Source organism: Pleurodeles waltl, chromosome 1_1, assembly GCF_031143425.1.
Source record: "Pleurodeles waltl isolate 20211129_DDA chromosome 1_1, aPleWal1.hap1.20221129, whole genome shotgun sequence".
Classification (NCBI taxonomy): Eukaryota; Metazoa; Chordata; class Amphibia; order Caudata; family Salamandridae; genus Pleurodeles; species Pleurodeles waltl.
The window spans coordinates 998114096-998134334 of record NC_090436.1 but is presented as its reverse complement, the minus strand read 5'-3'; the positions used below and the strand labels follow the sequence as shown (position 1 = coordinate 998134334).

The following is a 20239-nucleotide window of genomic DNA, read 5'->3' as shown; positions in this document are numbered from 1 at the left end:
TTTTTTGGATTGGGAAATTAGTTATATGTGTATTGGCTGGTTTACCAAAAAAAGTAGCAAATGTGCAGCCACAGAAGGACTTCTTGAATGGATGCACATGTACTACTTTTTTCATTCACAAACATTGGCAATAGTATGCTTGGAAAGCTGAACCAGTCGGAGATTTTCTATACATACAACTGGTAATCAAATCCGCAAAAGATGATGGAACGAATGCTTGCAAATAGTCTAACCACTGACAATGTCTTGGGTAGCATTACAAACTATCTGTTTCATCCACTGTGCCGTACAGAGGCCCACCTATTGCAAGTCAGTATTGGCCCTGTTCATCGTGGAAACAGTCTATCCTGAACCTTGGTCATCTCACTCTCCCCCTAAGACTCACTGTGTTTTTAGTTGGGAAATTTGAGATTCACACCCCCTGAATCCCACTGGCTAAGCTGCACCCCTGACTGCTCCAGAAGTGGTAAGGCAACATAAGTGAATCTTTTTTTTGCTTGGATGTTTTAGAAAATCCTCACAACCTCCTGGAAAGTTAGCCAGCTATACAGGAGGTTGTTAATTGTGTTCAAAGGCACGCTGGAGACAGAGTGACCCATCGGAAAAATAAAGATACAGGATAAACACATTCCATTGTCTGTCCCTCACCTGAGATACCATTCCTTGGCAATTGGCAATAACCTCATAATGTACAGTAATAGATACTTCATAACACATATAATCCCTATACAGCAGTCAAATTCAGAAATCTGAGGAATTCAACCCATGTCAAACAGTGCCAGATTGGGGAACCAAAAGCAGCCCTTTCAAAAAAGCTCAAACAAACCCCCTCCTTTTTCTCCTGTGCTAGCTTTCTCTTTCCATCTTTCAATTCTCTCTCTCCCCTTCTCTCCCCTCTCTCTTCTCCCTCTTTGATCTCTTTATCTCTACCCCTCCGCCTTTCATTCTCTTTCTCAAAGCATCCCTTGCTTGCTGCAGTTAATCTCAGAGCTGGGGAAAGCAACAGAGGCAACAAGATTGGGACTGGGTTTTCAAAACCGCCCTCCAAGGGCTCCAGCCCACCCGGGTTATTCCCAGTGGAATAAAAGCCCTGTAGGCCCCTGCGATAAAATGACGTACAACTCAAGGACTTGTTACAATGATATAGTTATATATCACTTAAATGGTTGCTGATCATTCAATGCACAGAATTATAAAAAGAGAGCATTAAATGAATACTTAGGGACAGATTTACCATTCTTTCATGCAATGCAGCTAAGGAACTTACTGCACTGCATTGTGTCAAAGGGAGGGAGCAGAAGTACTTCACGTATACCAAGGTATGGAACATTTCTGCTCCCTCCTTGCCCTATTGCACTCAGTGCTACCTAGCCCCAGTGCAGGTACCCTTGCACCTTAGTGCAAGAGTGTCATTGTTACTTGCAGGATTGCTTTTGTACAGGAAAGAACACTTTCCTGCACAAATATAATCCTTAGAGGCATATTTCTCTATGTGTGCTGCACAATGCAGCAGACATGGAGAGATGAATAATGAGGAAAACAGCCTAAACAACGACTCAGGAAAAACGAGGTGCATTCTCCACAAAAGCGGAACAATGCTTTCGTGAACAATTACCCTGTTTTTCTCTGCCTTAACCATGCATGTCCTGAACAACGAACATGCATGGTTAAGGCAGAGGAAAACAGACTCAGGATCGGAGAACACGTGGTCAGGTAAGTGGAGGTGGGGTAGGGTTGGGAAGTAGTTTTGGGGCGGGTGGGGGTAGTTTTAGTTTTTAAGGGTGGTGGTGGGGGGTCGGGTAGTTTTAGTTTTTTAGGGGGGAATCGGGGTAATTTTCATTATTAGGGGCAGGGTGGGGGGTCGGGCTAATTTTAGGTTTCAATGGCAGGGGCCAGGGTAGTTTGTGGGGTGGGGGATTGGGGTAGTTTAAGTTTTAGGGGCGGAGTGGGGGGTCGGGGGAGTTTTAGGGGCAGGGGTGGCGGTGGCGGTCATGGTAGTTTTAGGGGCAGGGTGGGGAGTCGGGGTAATGTTAGTTTTTAGGGACCGGGTGGGGGTCAGGATAGTTTTAGGTTTTAGAGGCGGGGGCTCACTGTAGTTTTAGGGGTGGAGGTCAGGGTAATTTTAGTTTTTGGGGGTGGGGGTCGGGGTAGTTTTAGGTTTTAGGGGCAAGGTTAGGTGGTTGCTGTAGTTTTAGGGGTGGGGGTTGGGTTGTTTAGGTTTTAGCGGCGGGGTGGAGGTAGTTTTACATTTTAGAGGCAGGTTGTGTGGGTCGCTATAGTTTTTGGGGTGTGGATTAAGGTTGTGGTGATTTTGGTTTTTAGGGGTGAGGGTGGGGAGTCAGGGTAGTTTTAGGTTTTAGGGGTGGGGTGAGGGTTTGCTTTAGTTTTAGTGGCAGGATGTGGGGTCGGGGTAATTTTAGTGTTTAGGGGTGGGGTGGGGGTTGGGGTAGTTTCAGGTTTTAGGGGCGGAGTGGGGGGTAGTGGTAGTTTTAGGGGCAGGGCTGGGGGCGGGGAAATTTTAGTTTTTGGGGTGGCGGTGGGGAGTCAGGGTAGTTTTAGGGTTTAGGGGCAGGTTGGGAGGTCAGGTAATTTTAGGGGCAGGGAGTGCGGGGTTGGGGTAGTTTAGGTTTTAAGGGTGGGGTGGGGTGTCAGGATAGTTTTAGGTTTTAGGGATGGGGGTCGCTGGACTTTTATGGGCAGGGTGGGGGGGGTAACCGGGGCCATGTATGCCGTCCCATGCATGCCTTTGACAAAAAATCATTGTTGAGGCATTCATGGTAAAGGCATTAGTGGTAACAACACAGTCATTGTTCAGACCACATTGGTCAGGCATGCGTGGTTCCAGCATGCGTTGTTCAGACGTATATTCGAATAATGAGGATAGGTACAGGTTTTTCTCCTCAATTCTCCTCTGTTGGGTAGGTGCACCATTTTCTCACAAACCCAGGTTTACAAGTCCTTGTAAATCTGGGTTTGCAACATAATATATGGGTGGATTCATGAGAATGACCAGGCTCTAATGATGTAACGTCTACCCGACCCAAAGTAACCCAAGACAGGGCTGAGTTACGTTACTTTGTGTTTACTAAACCACACAAAGTGGCTTTTTCATGGCTTAGTAAACACCAGTTAAGGAATTGTGTTGGCTTGCAATGACTCTCATTACTCAAGGGCAACACTAGCCCTCAGTAAAGCTTCCCCTAAGAAAGGGGGCCTTGTCAAGTCCTGAGGGCTCTTCCATGAACCTGTATAAATCCCTATCCACTTGGAGTCGTTCCGCTTGCAGATGTGCCATGGACCTCTGGGTGCACAATGCTTCCTCTACGCACTTACATTAACATTGCAGTAATCATGCACTCTTGCACACGCCAATAATTCTTCTGATTTGACTTGTTTTTGAGTTATATCTTTTAACTGTAGTTATCTTTTAATCCTCAGGATTGGGTGGATGCAATAATGTCTCAAAAGCTGAAGAAATGACTGTAGCAGTGGCTGCTTCACCTAAGACAGTAACCGTTGCAACCACTCTCACCCCAACAACCAAAGACTCTCAATCAGCAGCAACAGCAGCTGTTACAATAAACGAAACAACTGTGGATTCCACAAAGCCCAGTACTGCTACCAGTGCTTTACAAAGCACTAACTATGAGCCAACATCAACAGCTATAGCTCTAGATTCCTCGAAAGAAGCAGCTTCCACATCCGGTGCTACAACTACTGCTTTGACGGCTAACAACGCAGCTCTGTTCACATCAAATGAATCTCAGATGCCCACAGTTAACAATTCAACAGTAATGACCTTATCCTCAAATTCACCAGCTCCAAAATATCCCACAACAAACTCTACAGAAGAACCAATTAATAGTACAGAAATATCAGCAAGTCCAACTACATCCTCAGCATTACCTTTAACAACATCAACACCAACAACTGGAACTTCACTAAATGGCCCGAGTACAAATGGGCTCACTCGGTCTCCAGTCACCACGGAAACAGCTCAAAAAACCTTTGAGACACCTACAGCACCCCAGGGCACATCTGGACGTATGGGCGAGTTACCTTCTGCTACCTCCCCTAAAGAGCCATCACAAACTGACAGGATTAACACGCAAACGATAATCATGAAACAGGCACCGACTGCCCTGAGCTCAGGTAGGTTGAGGTTGTAGGACCTTCTTCTTATATGTTATTCGAATACTTAATCCACTGCATATTCTGCAATGATTGGCATAAATACTTTAGATCTTGTGAACAGCAAAACACGCTTACAATAGTATAAATACTTAGTACGGATATAATTGTGTAATAAACATAAGCACACTTCTACAATGACAGTGTTTATTGTGGAAACGAAAGAAAGTTTGAACAAACAACTATTATTCATTTGAAAATTACCTATTCAAGTGTTTAAGGTGGTCTTGACCTGCTACAAAGTATATAAAAAATCCTGAAAACTGTGGTGATAATTATCCAAACCTTTGCAATCAAACTTATTATTTATATGTGATAAATTAATTTTGGAGAATATGTTTACGTATGATCCTCAGTATTTTGGAAAGTCTGCGATCATTAATATGAGTAGAGAGCCTGAAACAGTAACTTTTTTTTAGAAACAAAACTACCACATTGAATTTGAATTACCACATACACAATTTCACAATATCTGCCTATAATTTTGGTCCACCACATTGTACATTCCCCCAGCCTCTAAAAGCAATACCCTCAAATGAAATTTTGCATTTATCTCCAAAGTCCAAAAGGCCATATTTGAATTGGGCCTAATTGATCACAAATAGTGGCTGGTGTAGGTGACCCTCACATAGTAGTTATGTTCACCAGTCTTACCACAGTCTTTAGGTTTTTTTAGGTTGCAGCCTACCAGCAAATAGGGCAGCTGCCTGGTTTGCTAAAAACATCTCGGGGACTTTGAGAAAGTTGACCTAGGAGTGCATTCTTCTCGTTGATTAACATTGGCTTTGTGGTTTGTAACTCACACTTTCTGGCTTTCTATTTGCTGGCTTTATTTGCTTTAGGCTGTCCAGGTTCTGTTTGTCTCTCCTATTGCCTAAACCGTGTTTACTGTATTCTTCCACTTACTCACATTCTGTAAACGGGCCTTTAAATCTTGTTCTTTTTTGTCACACTTGTTGTGCATTCAAAGACAGAGGTCTTTTCTTTCTCTGGCTTTGAAGTGAGAGAATTTGTTTGACAATCCTGTCTAGTACGCTTGCAAGACGAGAAGGGATGTTCTTTTTTTCCTAGCACACAACAAAAAAGAAATGAACTGCCTTGATGTTTCAGTATATATTAGAAACAGTACAAATAAACAATTTTTTTGATAATTCTGGAAGTGTGATGGAAACAAATATTTGAATACAATCGAAACACATCTATAAATTGGGTGATAACATTTGCACACATTATCGTTTATGTGCAGTAAAACCATATTTCTATGCAAATTTAATGGTCATTTCAATAGAAATGTGTTTCTGTAGCAGCAGTGCCATACCACAGTGTGCATCCTCCACACTACGCCATTCCACTTAATGTAACCCAATCAACCCCATCCCACTCCAATCTACCCCACTCCACTCCAGTTTTCTGCACTTCACTCAAATCTACCCCACTCTGCTCCTATCTACCCTTCTCTACCCCACTCCACTCCAATTCACTCCAGTCTACCACATTCCAATCTACACCAATCCATCCCACTCCAATGTGCCTCAGTCCAACCTACTCTACTCCAATCTACCCCACTCCATTCCAGTTTACCTCACTGCACTCCAATCTACCCCATTCCCCTCAATCTACCACAATTGACCTCACTCCAACCTACTCCACTCATTCATACGTAACTCCACTCTACCCAAATCTACCCCTTTTCACTTCACTCCAGCTTATCCCCCTCCAATCTACCACACTCTTTTCAAATCTACCCCTCTCCACCCCAATCCACTCCACACTGATCTACCCCACCCCACTCTACTGCAATCTACCCTAATCTAATTTACCCCTCCCCAATCTACCCCTACCTACTCCATTCTAATCTACCTCACTCTAAACTACCCCACTCCAATCCCTCTTCAATCTATCCCACTCCATTCCCGTTTAACCCAATTCTAATCCACTCAGTCTGCCCCAGGGTACCCTACTGTAGTCTACTCCACTTCACTTTTCCCCAATCTATGTCCCTTCAGGCAACTCCTATCTATCCATCTCCACTCCAATCTACCCCACTCCACTCTACCCCAATCTACCCCATCCCAATCGACCCACTCCAGTCCACCAAATCTACCCCACTCCTCTCTACCCCAATCTACCACATTCCATTCCTCTCCACCCAATCCAGCCCGCTCCACTTCACTCTAATCTACCAAATCACTCAAATCTACCCCACTCCAGTCAAATCAAACCCTCTCCATCCCAGTCCACCACACTCCAATCTACCCTATCCCACTCCACCTCAAACTACCCAAATCCAGTCTACCCCACTCCAATCTACCCCACTCCAAACTGTTCGACTTGTAGCTATTTCACTCCAATCTAGTCCACTCAAGTCTACTCCACTTCACCCCAATCTACCCCACTTAATCCACCTAATCTATTCCAATCCAATCTCCTTTACCACACACTAATATATACCACTCCACCTTAATTTACCCCATTCCTCTCCAACCTACTCCTCTCCACTCCAATCTACCCTGCTACTTTCCATTCTAACCCACTCCACTCTAATCCACCCCACTCCAATCTTTCATACCCCACTCTACTCCAATTTACCCCACTGCAATCTACCCCTCCCCAAAGCACCTCACCCCATTCTCCTCCATCTACTCCACTCCAATCTACCCCACTCTAAACTACTCCAGTCCAATCATCCCTCTTTCAAACTACCCCACTCCAATCTATCTCACTACATTCCAATTTACCCTACTCTAATCCACCCGATCTACCCCACTGTACCCCACCCTAATCTACCCCGCTACACTCCATGCCAGTCTATTCCACTCCACTCTTCCCCAATCTATCTCCCTCCACTCCACTTCTATCTATCCAACTCCATTCCACTCCAATCTATCCCATTCCACTCTAACTCAATAAAACTTACTCTAATCTACCCACTCTAATCCACCCAGTCTACCACACTCCATTCCATTTTACCCAATCTACTTCACTCCACTGCACTATAATATACTATATGCCATTCAAATCTACCCCACTCCAGTCTAATCTATCCCACTTCACCTCAATCCACCCCACTCCATTTTACCAAAGCCAACTCAACCCCAATCCTGAAACTACCAAACTCCAATCTATCCCACTCCAATCTACTTCACTGCAATCTACCCCACTCCACTTCAATCTACCCCATTCCAAACTATCCCACTCCAATCTTTCTCACTCCAATTTACTCCACTGTAGTCTACCCCACCATAATCCACCCAAATCTATCCCACTCCAATCTACCCAACTCCACCACAATGTACCCCACTCCATCCTAAACTACCTTACTTCACTCCAATCTACTCCTTTCCACTCCTGTCCATCCGACTCCACACCAGTGTACCCCAAACCTCTCTGATCTATTCCTCTCTTGTCCAGTCTACCCCACTCCTCTCCAATCTTCCTCAGTCCAGTCTACCCACTCCAGTCTACCCCCTCCACTCAACCCTAATCGATTGCACCCCACTCTTTCCCAGTCTACCCTACTCAGCTCCAATCTACACCAATATATCTCACTCCACTCTACCCCATTCTACCCCAATCCAAACTACCCCACTCCAATGTACCCCACCTCCAATCCAGTCTACCTCACTCCACCACAATCTGCTCCATTCCAATCTACCCCACTCCACTCTACCCCAATCTACCTCATTCCATTGCTCTCCTCCCAATCCAGCCCACTCCACTCCACTCTAATCTACCATGTCACTCATATCTACCCCACTCCAGTCCAATATAACCCACTCCATCCCAGTCCACCACACTGCAATCTACCCTATCCCACTCCACTTCAAACTACACAACTCCAGTCTACCCCACTCCAATCTACCCCACTCCAAACTGTCCCAACTGTAGCTATTTCACTCCAATCTACTCCACTCCAGTCTGCCCCAGTTCACTCCAATCTACCCCCCTTAATCCACCTAATCTACCCCACTACAATCTACTTCACTGCACCCTAATATATACCACTCCACCTTACTTTACCCCACTCCACTCCAACCTACTCCTCTCCACTCCAGTCTACCCTACTGCTCTCCATTCTAGCCCACTCCACTCTAATCCACCCCACTCCAATCTTCCATCCCCCACTCTACTCCAATTTACCCCACTCCAATCCACTCCCCCAAAGTACCTCACCCCAATCTACCCCACTCTGAACTACCCCAGTCCAATCATCCCTATTTCAATCTACCCCACTCCAATCTATTCCACTACATTCTAATTTACCCTACTCTTATCCACCCGATCTACCCCACTGTACCCCACCCTAATCTACCCCGCTACACTCCATGCCAGTCTACTCCACTCCACTCCACTCTTCCTTAATCTATCTCCCTCCCTCCACTCCACTTCTATCCATCCAACTCCACTCCACTCCACTCCAATCTATCCTATTCCACACTAACCCAATAAAATGTACTCTAATCTACCCACTCCAATCCACCCAGTCTACCACACTCCATTCCATGTTACCCAATCCACTCCACTCCACTGCATTCTAATATACGATATGCCATCCAAATCTACCCCACTCCAGTCCAATCTAACCCACTTCACCTCAATCCACCCCACTCTATTTTACCACACCCCGCCCCAAGCCCGAAACTACTAATCTCCAATCTATACCACTCCAATCTACTTCACTCTAATCTACCCCACTACACTTCAATCTATCCCATTCCAAACTATCCCACTCCAATCTTACTCACTCCAATTTACTGCACTTCAGTCTACCCCACTTCACTCCAATCTACCCCACCATAATCCACCCAAATCTATCCCACTACAATCTACCCAGCTGCACCGCAATGTACCCCACTCCACCCTAAACTACCTTACTTCACTCCAATCTACTCCTTTCCACTCCAGTCCATCCGACTCCACACCAGTCTAACCCACACCTCTCCGACCTATTCCTCTCTAGTCCAGTCAACCGCACTCTACTCCAATCTACCCAAGTCCAGTCTACCCACTCCAGTCTACTCCCTCCACTCCAATCAACCCCAATCGACAGCACTCCACTCTTCCCCAGTCTACCCTACTCAGCTCCAATCTATACAAATATATCTCACTCCACTCTATCCTATTCTACCCCAGTCCAAACTACCCTACTCCAATGTACCCCATCTCCAATCCAATCTACCCCACTACACCACAATCTGCTCCATTCCAGCCCAATCTGCCCCACTCTACCCCAAGCTCCTAGTCTATCCCACTCCACTCTACCACACTCCACTCTACCCAAATCTAACCCACCCCACTTCACTCTAGTCTACCCCTCTCCACCTAAATCTACCCCACTCCAATCTAGCCCACACCAGTCTATCCCACACACACACCCCATTCCACTCTACCGCACTCTACACCACTCCAGCACACCTCCTCCAATCAACTCAGTCTACCCCACTCCACTCTACCCCTGTCTACCACACTTCATTCTACTCTACCCCACTCCACTTCACTTAAAACTACCACATGTCACTCAAATCTACCTCACTCCAGTCCGGTCTAACCCACTTCCCCCACATTCACCGCACTCCACTCTACCTTACCCCACTCCACCCCAAACTACCCTACTCGAATCTACCTCATCTAGCCCGTCCCACTAAAGTCCACCCCAATCTACTTCACTCCTCTCCAATCTACCCAACCCTAACGCAAACTATACAACTCTTGTCTTCCCCACCACATCCCAATCTACACCACACCACTCTATCCAACTCCACTCCAACCTACTCCACTCCATTCCACCCACTCCACTCCAATCTACCTCAGTCTACCCCACTCCTATCTCACTCCCCTCTACGCCACACCACCCTAATCTACCCCACTCCACTCCAATCTAGCCCACGGTAATCTACACCACTGTAATCAACTATACTGTAATACACCCCCTCCACTCTTCTACGCCACTCTAATCTACCCCACCCAATCCAACCCAATCCACTGTGCTCCACTCTTCCCCAATCTACCCCACTCCACTTCAGTCTACCCCAATAGATCCCAGTCCAATCTACTCCATTCCAGTCTAACTCACTCTACTCCACTCCACCCCAGTCTACCCACTCCACCCCAAACTACCACACTTCACTCAACTCCACTCCACTCTACCATGCTAATCTACCCAGCTCCCTCACTCTAATCTAACACAATCCACCCTACTCCATTTTACTACTCTACCCCTCCTTCGCTCTACACCAATCTACCCCATTCCACTCTACCCTAGTCTCCCCCACTCCAATCTAACCTACCCCACCCCACTCCACGCCACTAAACTTTAGCCATGCTGAACAGCAGCCACACTGGTTGCATAGGCGAGACTTATTCACTTTGCCAATGCTTATCATACTTGTGAAGTGGATGTTAAAGGCGTAGACTAATTGCCTTAACATCAAAATCCTCCTAGGTGTGTAGTGTAGTGCCAGTGCCTGCAGTTTGTTTGGATCTTAGTATGAGAAGCCTCTTGAACTGCAGCATTTTCAGGATGGTGTGTTGGGTGTTGTTTCTTTTGGTTGGCGCTGCTTATTTTTTCATACCTTGTAATTAATGCATGTGCTTTTTGGGTACTCCAGTGTAAAAGCTATGAAAGCTGCCGAATGATGATAGCAGCATTGATGAATGAAGTCCCTTGGTGATTGGCTGAGGCCGTCCTAAGTATGTGGAGTCTCTCAAGAAACCGGGATGTCTCCTGGTTGAGATCTTTGCTTGCACGATCACAAATAACAATATCTATTTTTGTCACATTATTTTCTATAGAAGAGTCCTTCCTTGATTCAGAATTCATGTGATTCCTATATTTTGTAATACTGACATGGTTACCCACTCTGCACTCCAAGCGGAGGTGGACGTGGGCATCCTGTGTGTACATATGGAAAAGGAAGTGACAAGACTGAGTGCCATGGGCTAGATGTGCATTTACAAGTTGGAAGAAGGACCTTTTCCACATTTTACTCTTTTCATGTTGGATGGGAGCATGGCTGTCCTGATGAGCTAGTTATGGGCTGTGAGAAACAATTTCATCCATCCTAGTGTTTCCTGTCTTTGGCACACATCCACGCTGTCTCCTGAGCAGGAGTCAGTAGTCTGCCATGTCATGGACTACAGGCTACAGAGAAGTCAAGGAGGATCAGAGCCGCCAACTAGTTTTTAACCATTGAAGAAAGGAAGTGCCTTAAAATGCCTGTCACAAGTAACTCCATTGTGTTCCTTTGAATGCTGACTCCTATCATACTAAATCAATAATTTAGACTTGGGACCGTCAACAGTTGTATCATTTGGACACACATTGAAAGCTGTAGTTTCCTATTTTTCCTGTTTCTTTCTGCATCCTTTTCAATAGTGGTTGTAAGTTGTCCTCCATCTTACCTTTGTTAACCTTCATTCTTTAATATTTTAAATTGTTCCTTTAACACGTAAAAGCCCATACTGCCAGACCCTCAAGATTGTAAATTCGGTCTGCGGATCAATTTTACCCAAGTTTATAACCAGAAAACACTAATGGACTTCTAGAGTTTTTATTCCTATTCAGCTTCTCCAGTCATCAATTCCACTTTCTGCCTTGGCTCTTCTTCATGACATGAGCCATGCCACAGATCAACCATCAGTTCATATCTACTTATCACCACAGACCCATCAAAATTGTCTCCATGGAGGTCACTGGGATGTCCCATTGTATTCAGCGTTAACTTAGAGGGAAAGCCACTGACATGCGCTAATACGGAAAATGCATTCATCTAAACCAAAACTGAGCAAGCATAAGAGATGTTGGGTGGGGAGAGTCATCAGTAGCAGTTATGCCCCTTCCTTGCCAGCTGACTACCGAGACACATCAAATGTGTGACCACCCAGGAAATGTGGTGTGGCAAAACTATTTAAATGCTCTTTGCCCCATAGGTTGCTTCAAAAACGAATTGACCCAGAATTGAAGCAGATAAGCTTTTGCCACAATTAAAACGTTAAACGCCACTTTTCTTCTAGGAACGGTTTGCACACCTAATATAAGCAAATGCTTTTTCTTACTTAATTTTATCCAGGCCATTTACAGAATTTGGACATTTGGAAAGACACTGATAACAACAGGGAGGGAGTTGGAATATAGCCTTTCATAGACAGAACAGGGCTTACTGACAGATACAATGAGGCAAGCAGTGCTACACCGAAATATAATGATGGACCTCAGATTGACAGGTATCTGAATGAGACTTCTCAACGGTGTGCAACACACATTTATTATTTTTTTATGCAAGGTTACAAGCAAAGATAGGTAGTTCACACCACAATCCTTATAGGCACGACTTATGGACCATTCCTCTATTCTGCTAGAATTGGACGTAGGTTTCACAAAAGCACCTTCAACGTATTAAGGGCTACACATCACCAAATATAAAACACCAGACATTTAGAAAGAACCTGAAACATTGCATTATAACATATAAATAGGATAATGAAGGATAGGATCCATTTACCCACTTTGGGCAGTGGGAAAGTGACCATCAGAGGCTACCTGATGCTGACAAAATGGTAAACAAGAGGGAGAACCTCTCAACACAGACCTGAATTGAGACAGGCATACTGCCACTCACCCCAGAATACAATAGAGACCATCCTAATTACCTCCTCAAAAACTTTCAGCGAGCAAATTTACAAATAACACAGTTTTTCAAGCAGAGAAAGCTGTAATGAAACTTAGGCAAGGACACTACGAATCAGGGGGAAAAGTTAGGAGGATTATTGCCTTTAAATGGTGGTAAAGAGAGGCCAATCTGGCAATCCCTACCATCCGTTCGTCTGATTGGATGGTAGTATTGCACCCAAAAGATATCTCAATAACCCTTGCAAAGATCTATGAAAGAGTTCAACTGATATTGATACATATACAGCTGAGGAACCTCTGCTAGATACTGTAAAATCCCAACATTGTTGCAAGAGGGGTGGAAGCCAGTGGTGTAAAAAAGGCCCCCGCAGACCTGCGGTGCGGGTGGGGGCCTAAGCTCAAGGAGTTCCCCTCAGCACAGCACCTGGCGTTAGTGATTCTGGAGGCGGCCCCACTCCGTGTTCTTTGCAGGGGGCCCCCCTCCATGTTCATTGCAGGAGGGGACCCTCCAGATTTGTTACTCCTCTGTTGGGCGCTCGTAGAAGGATAGACATGCCTAGAAGAAATAGCTGAAGTTCTAAAGGGCTTGGCCACTTAGAAGGCCCCCGGGGAAGATTACTTTGACGGGACTATTACAATAATGGCAAACCATTAATGCTCCTATGCTGCATGTGACCTTTAATAAAAGTACAGAGCTCTGGCTTGTTGGGACACATAACCGATGGAGCCATAATCTCCCTTATTCAGAAGAAAGGCAAGGACCCGATTGGCTGTGGCAGCTACTGCCAATATCTTTGATTGATGCTGACATGAAGATACTGGTGAAGATCTTGGTGGCAAGGTTACACATGGAGATTCCATTACTCATCCATTACTTCTAAGTGGGATTCTTTCCAGGTAGATCATTCCAGAACCATATGAGACTGCCGTTTCATCTATTGTACACTATGAAAAGTACACCAGAAGAAGTGGCAACAGACTCATTAGATATAGAAAAAAAGGTTTTGACAGTGTTGAGACAAGCTATCTTTTCCATAGAAAGGAGAGGACGCGACAGGGAGAGGACTTCGTAGTGAAAGTAAAATTGCTGTGTAGCAGTCCAAATGCACAAATATAGCTGTTTGTCAAGACCCACATCTAGCAACATGCTGAGGGTGCCCCTTCCGTCCCCTGCTCTTTTCATTGGCCCTTGAACGTTGGCAGCAGCGCTACGTAACTCACTATCTGTCCACAGAATAGATACACCCAAAAGGTAGGTATTATGTTTTCTGTACCTGGATGATACCCTATTCATCCTGTCAGACTCTCAGAAATCTCTACTGGCAACATTCTCATTGATAGATTCCTTTGCCAAGTTCTCCGGATACATGGTGAACTGGTGTAAAAGTGAGGTCATACCCATGTCCCTACACATGACTAAACCTTGTATCAATGGATATGACATGAAATGGGTACCCAAAGGCCTGAATATTTAAGAATCATTTGAAATAAGGGACTGTAAGTGAGGGTAGATGAGAACTTGACCCCTCACCCTAAAATCGGAAAATGAGATTTTGCAAAATGTACACAATTGAATCCGTCATTAAGATCACTGCGCCATAAATACATCCTAAGCATGTGATCGGCAGACCTGTCCTGAAAATAACAATGACTGATAGCAAGACATTTGTATAGGGGAATCTGCGCTCCTGATCGTGTATATGTAGGTTACATACAACTGCTTCTCCTGGTGGATTGTGACTACCTCACATTGAAGTACATTATGAAGCACATCATTTATCACAATTAGAGGATTTTGTGAGACCACCCGCTTGTACACCTCTATGGACCAGCACGTAGACCTTGAGAACTGCTCTCTCTGGGCAAAATGCAATCTCTTTTTGCGAACATAAGCAATCTCATCATCACAGCGATGTGGGAAATGTAGAAAATAGCACTCAGGAAGCTAAGACTAAATCCCATGGTTACATTGGTCAGTCCACTTATGGCACAGTTCAAGGATTATTATTAATGGTACTAAGATTAATTGGAAATGTTGGAAAGACATAGGGGTACTGCCTGCTGATGACATTATTGAGAATAGGTCAATCCCAGCCTTCTCGATGAAATACACCACAACTCACCATTGATTCACACGTGGTAATACTGTAAATCAGTGCACTGTATCCAAAGTTGATTGGACCCAGATCCAATAGAACTTACGAAATCAGTCCTATGATACCTCGAAACTTGGAATCAATACAAGGGGACGGTGTCAGGTCTGCACAGGATGTTAAAAGAGGGTTAGTTTGACAGAGCTATGGAGAAATATACTAGATTGCAGTGGCAGGTACTTCTGCAGAATAGTTACACAAAGGCAGAATTGTCCTTTGTACTGTTCTCACATGACAGATATTTGAGAAAATCAAGGTTAGTATTATCTTATTTTAATACATTGCACAAAATGTATTGGACTCTGTTTTGATTACACCTGGCTGAACTTCTTGCCCACTCCACGTGTTGGAGATGTAACTAAAACAGATGTGACCTCATACAGATTTTATTAAATTGCCCAAATATCTCACCATACTGGACAATGGTCTGCATTGTGCTGACTACCGTTAACAAGGTTGCTATCCCTAAAGCAGCCCACTTAGCCGTCGTACACAACTTTGCAGAAATAGAGAGAGCAACAAGTCACACATATTGGTGGTTAGAGGCCACGTTCTTCAGCTCGCGACCCCGTATGCACCACTAAAAGCTACAATTCTGCTTGGGCGTCTTCATTCCATTGACTTATTGCGATTAGGCCATGCCCTAAAGTCAAGACATACCTTGGTTGTACTGTTGCGCATAGTTCCAGAAATCAATATACCTTTCAGTTGTAGTAGATATGTTTAAAGATAAATCCTGACACTTCAGTAAGGGGAGCAGTACACTGCTGTAGCATGTTCACTGTTCTGACCCCTTCATTTTTTTATTTATAACTGTTACTTTACCTTTCACAGAGCTCTTTACCTATCAAACCCTTCTCTTTGGTTGGTGGACTGGTGGACATGAGCCAGGAGGAATGGCTGGTGGCAAAACTTGATTAGATTCAGTTAGGAGAGAGCCAGGGCGCTGGACTAGCGTGTATATGTGCATCGACTTTCTGATATTTATTGTGTTCTTTAGTTTTCGTTTTTGTTCTTTTATTCTTGTATTCTCGTGTTCTTCTGTGGGATCTGAAATTCAATAGCTAAATTTAGCCAATTTGTACTTCTTGGCTTCAGTGTATTTGTATTTTGGGATTGTGCTGACTTTTATCAAAGGGCGTTGGCAAGTGCAGTAAGATATGGAGTGGGTCGTTATTCTTTGTTTAAACATATTCTCCAAGCTTTGGCTGTCATTACCATATTCCGCAGAGGATATACCTGCATGGGATGATTAAGTTATATTGTTTATTGTGTTTCATTACTCAATGTCAAATAATAAAATGCTTCAAAAAAGAGATGTCAACATGTAAAAACATAAACTTCTACAGTGGGTAGCTTAGTTTTGGTCCACAGCTTGCAGGTCCAGATGTCAAAGTGAGCATCGGGTGTGGTAATTCAGAGTATGGCTCAGGGCATGGTTGTGGCTGATTGATACCTTAAACAACATAACAGCTGAAGTGTTGCTGTTTTACCACCTTGGACAGTGGTAAATCATTGCTTAGCACTTGCATTGCATTGTAATTGCATTTATGTAGCGCTTACTACCTCTGACGAGGTGCTGAAGCACCTTATAGAGAATAGCACACTACTCAAAACCCAAGGTTAGTGGTAAATCCAGTGGAATTATTGGTAATGAAGTCTACTTGTGCATTTAGGGAAAGCATTGAATGTTTATTTGCATTAAATTGGAATAAATAATAGGATTTAGATATTGTTTCACCATTTAAGTGCTTGGTGGCATAAAGAGAAGGGCTAGAAGAGACTCATTTGGTTTCAGAGAAAGCAAAAGTGGTGCTCTGTTGATTAAATGTGCTGTCTTTGTTTGGAAATTTAACAGCATTTGTAAAACAAGCTTAAACCTGACAAGACACAGCTCAATGAAACAAACTGAAATTAGTACATTTGAGCAACATGACAGTGCTATCGAAGTACAGCACAATTGTTAGAAATGGGGTCTTTGGTTGGCAGTCAGGTTACCCCCAATCCAAGCAAGGACCCTCACTCTAGTCAGGCTGAAGGAGAATCACCCTCAATTAACCTTCGCTCACCCCCTTGGAAGCTTGGTACGAGCAGGCAGGCTTAACTTCAGAAGCAATGTGTAAAGTCTTTGTACCAACACCCACAGTAACTCAGTGAAAACACAACAAAATAACACAACACAAGTTCAGAAAAATAGGAAATATTTATCTAAACAAAACAAGACCAAAACGCCAATAATTCAACATACACAAGTTGAGTTATGAATTTAAAAGAAAAAGAGTCTTAAATCGTTTAGAAAACAGTGAGAATGCTGTTATTTCACAAAAGTACCTGAGTAGCATCAAATTATAGCCGCACAGGTGAGTGTGCTTTCAGAAAGGCCAGCAATGCGTCAATTTCTCACTCTCAAGCAAGACCATGTGTCGTTCTTCCTCCAGTCAGGTTGGTCGATCTGGACAGGCACCTTGGGTCCGGGCAGGGTTTGCTTTGATTTTCCGCGCCCAGTGATGTTGCGTCAAAAATCCAGTTGCACGGTATCACAAATCCGTGCTGTGTGTGGTTTGCATCGTTATCAGCCTCCGTTAGCGCATAGATTCTCCAACCTTGTTGCGTCAATCTTCCAGCCGCTATCCAGGTGGAGCTTTGATTTTAGCCACAAAGCCGGCGACACATCATTTATTAGCCACGTCACGGAAGGTGCGTCGAAAGGTTCCGACCATTGGTCTGTGCGTGAATTTTTTGTTCTTCCCTGCCAACTTCACCTTTCAGGGGCCCAGAAACTGGATAGGGCACCACATGGCAGTGCAGGACTCTCAGCAGAGAGTCCAGGTGCTGGCAGGGGAAGTCTTTGATGGCCTTGAGATTTCAACAACAGGAGGAAAGCTCAGTTCAAGCCCTTGGAGATTCTTCTTAAGCAGAAATTCACAACAAAGCCCAGTCTTTGTCCCCTTTCACAGACAGAAGCAGCAACTGCAGGATAGCCCAACAAAGCACAGACACAGTCAGGGGCAGCACTTCTCCTCAGCTCTTCAGCTCATCTACTTGGCAGAGGTTCCTCTTGATTCTAAAAGTGATCTAATTTTCAGGGGCTTTGGGGGCTCTTCTTATACTCCCTTCTGCCTTTGAAGTAGGCCTATCTCAAAGATAAGTCTGTGTTGTTTTCAAGATCCTGCCTTGCCCAGGCCAGGCCCCAGACACACACTAGGGGGTTGGAGATTGCATTGTGTGAGGGCAGGCACAACCCTTTCAGGTGTGAGTGACCACTCCTTCCCTCCCTCCTAGCACAGATGGCTCATGAGGATATGCAGACTATACCCCAACTCCCTTTGTGTCAATATCTAGAGAGAGGTGCAAACAGCCCAACTGTCAAACTGACCCAGACAGGGAATCCACAAACAAGAAGAGTCACAGAATGGTTTAAGCAAGAAAATGGCTACTTTCTAAAAGTGGCATTTTCAAACACACAATCTAAAAACAACCTTTACTAAAAGATACATTTTTAAATTTTGAGCTCAGAGACCCTAAACTCCACATTTCTATCTGCTCCCAAAGGGAATCTGCACTTTAATAATTTTTAAAGGCAGGCCCCATGTTAACTTATGAGAGAGATAGGCCTTGCACAGTGAAAACTGAATTTGGCGTTCTTTCACTGTCAGGACATATAAAACACATTAGTATATGTCCTACCTTAAACATATACTGCACCCTGCCCAAGTGGCTGCCTAGGGCCTACCTTAGGATTGCCTTACATGTAAGAAAAAGGAAGGTTTAGGCATGGCTAATGGGTACACTTTCCAAGTCAAATTGGCAGTTTAAAACTGCACACACAGACACTGCAGTGGCAGATGTAAGCCATGTTTACAGGGCTACTAATGTGGGTGGTACAACCAGTGCTGCAGACTTACTAGTAGCATTTGATTTACAGGCCCTGGGCACATCTAGTGCACTGTACTAGGGACTTACTAGTAAGTCAAATATGCCAATCATGTAAAGCCAATTACACATACATTTTACACAAAGAGCATATGCCCTTTAGCACTGTTTAGCAGTGGTAAAGTGCCCTGAAACCTAAAGCCAACAAAACCAGGTCAGACAAAATAGTAGGAAGGAGGCAAAAAGACTGGAGATGACCCTGCAAAAAGGGCAAAGTCCAACAACAATAAAAAAAAAAAAAGTATTTTAAATAACTCGGGCCCTCATTACGCGTTTGGCGGTCTCCGGGCAAGACCACCATGCAAAATCCCTCCACCATCCCGCCAGTGTTGGCGGTACAGTGTCTGCCGTATTATGAGACACAAACACCAAGCCGACGAAACACAGCCAGATATCCAACACCGCTAGTGCCTCTAACGGCGAAAGAGTGACTGTCCGTCAGGTGGCACCGCCACGCCAACACCATTCCATCCTCCATATTATGAGTCACAATTCAGCACAGCAGAACATGCACGGCGGGAAGCCATTGGTGGTGCGCACCACGGTGGGCCAGAAAATCACCACAAATAGAAGGCAACACCAGACTGGACAGACCGATTACCCAACACCTGAAACATATTCACACACCACACACACCTGTTCACCTCACTATAATACACACCCACTGAGACCCCCACAAACCCGAGTCCGAGATATACGACCCACGAACGAATGTATGTTGGAACAACGCATGCTGGAACCACGCATGCCTGAACAACGCGGTCGGAACAACGACCGCGTTGTTACCACCAATGCCTTTACCACAAATGCCTTAACAAATGATTTTTCATTGTAATGACATTCCTGATATAGGCATGCGTGGAATGGCATGCATGTTTCCAGCATACGACCCCCTGGCCACCTGCCCATAAAATTACAGCGACCCCACCCCTAAAACCTAAAACCATCCCAACCCTGCCCCTAAAACTACCCCAACCCTCCACCCCACCCCTAAAATCTAAAACCACCCTAACTCCCCACCCTGCCCTAAACACCTAAAACCACCCCAACCCCCCAAACCCACCCCTAAAACCACCCCAACCCCCACCACAAACCTAAAACCACCCCAACCCCCCACCCCGCCCCTTAAATTACCACCACCCTCATCCCTAAAACCACCAGAACCCCTGCCCCAAAACCTAACCTACCCCAACCCCCACCCTTAAAAAGTAAAAATACCCCAACCCCCCCAACCCCTCCCCTAAAGTTAAAAATACCCCAACCTCCTCCACCCCTAAAACAGCCCCAGTCCCAGCCCCATTTACCTGATCACGTCATCCTCCGAAGCTGACTC

The 20239-nt window shown here is 44.8% G+C and overlaps 1 protein-coding gene across 1 annotated transcript in view; it reads left to right on the top strand.

The window, feature by feature from the left end:
- Window positions 1-20239, top strand: part of PARM1 (prostate androgen-regulated mucin-like protein 1) — a 371767-nt gene that overhangs the window by 247064 nt on the left and 104464 nt on the right. The window contains exon 2 of the mRNA XM_069230292.1: window positions 3439-4152. Within this exon, the coding sequence (XP_069086393.1) occupies window positions 3439-4152 (714 nt within the window). The remainder of the gene's footprint in view (window positions 1-3438; window positions 4153-20239) is intronic.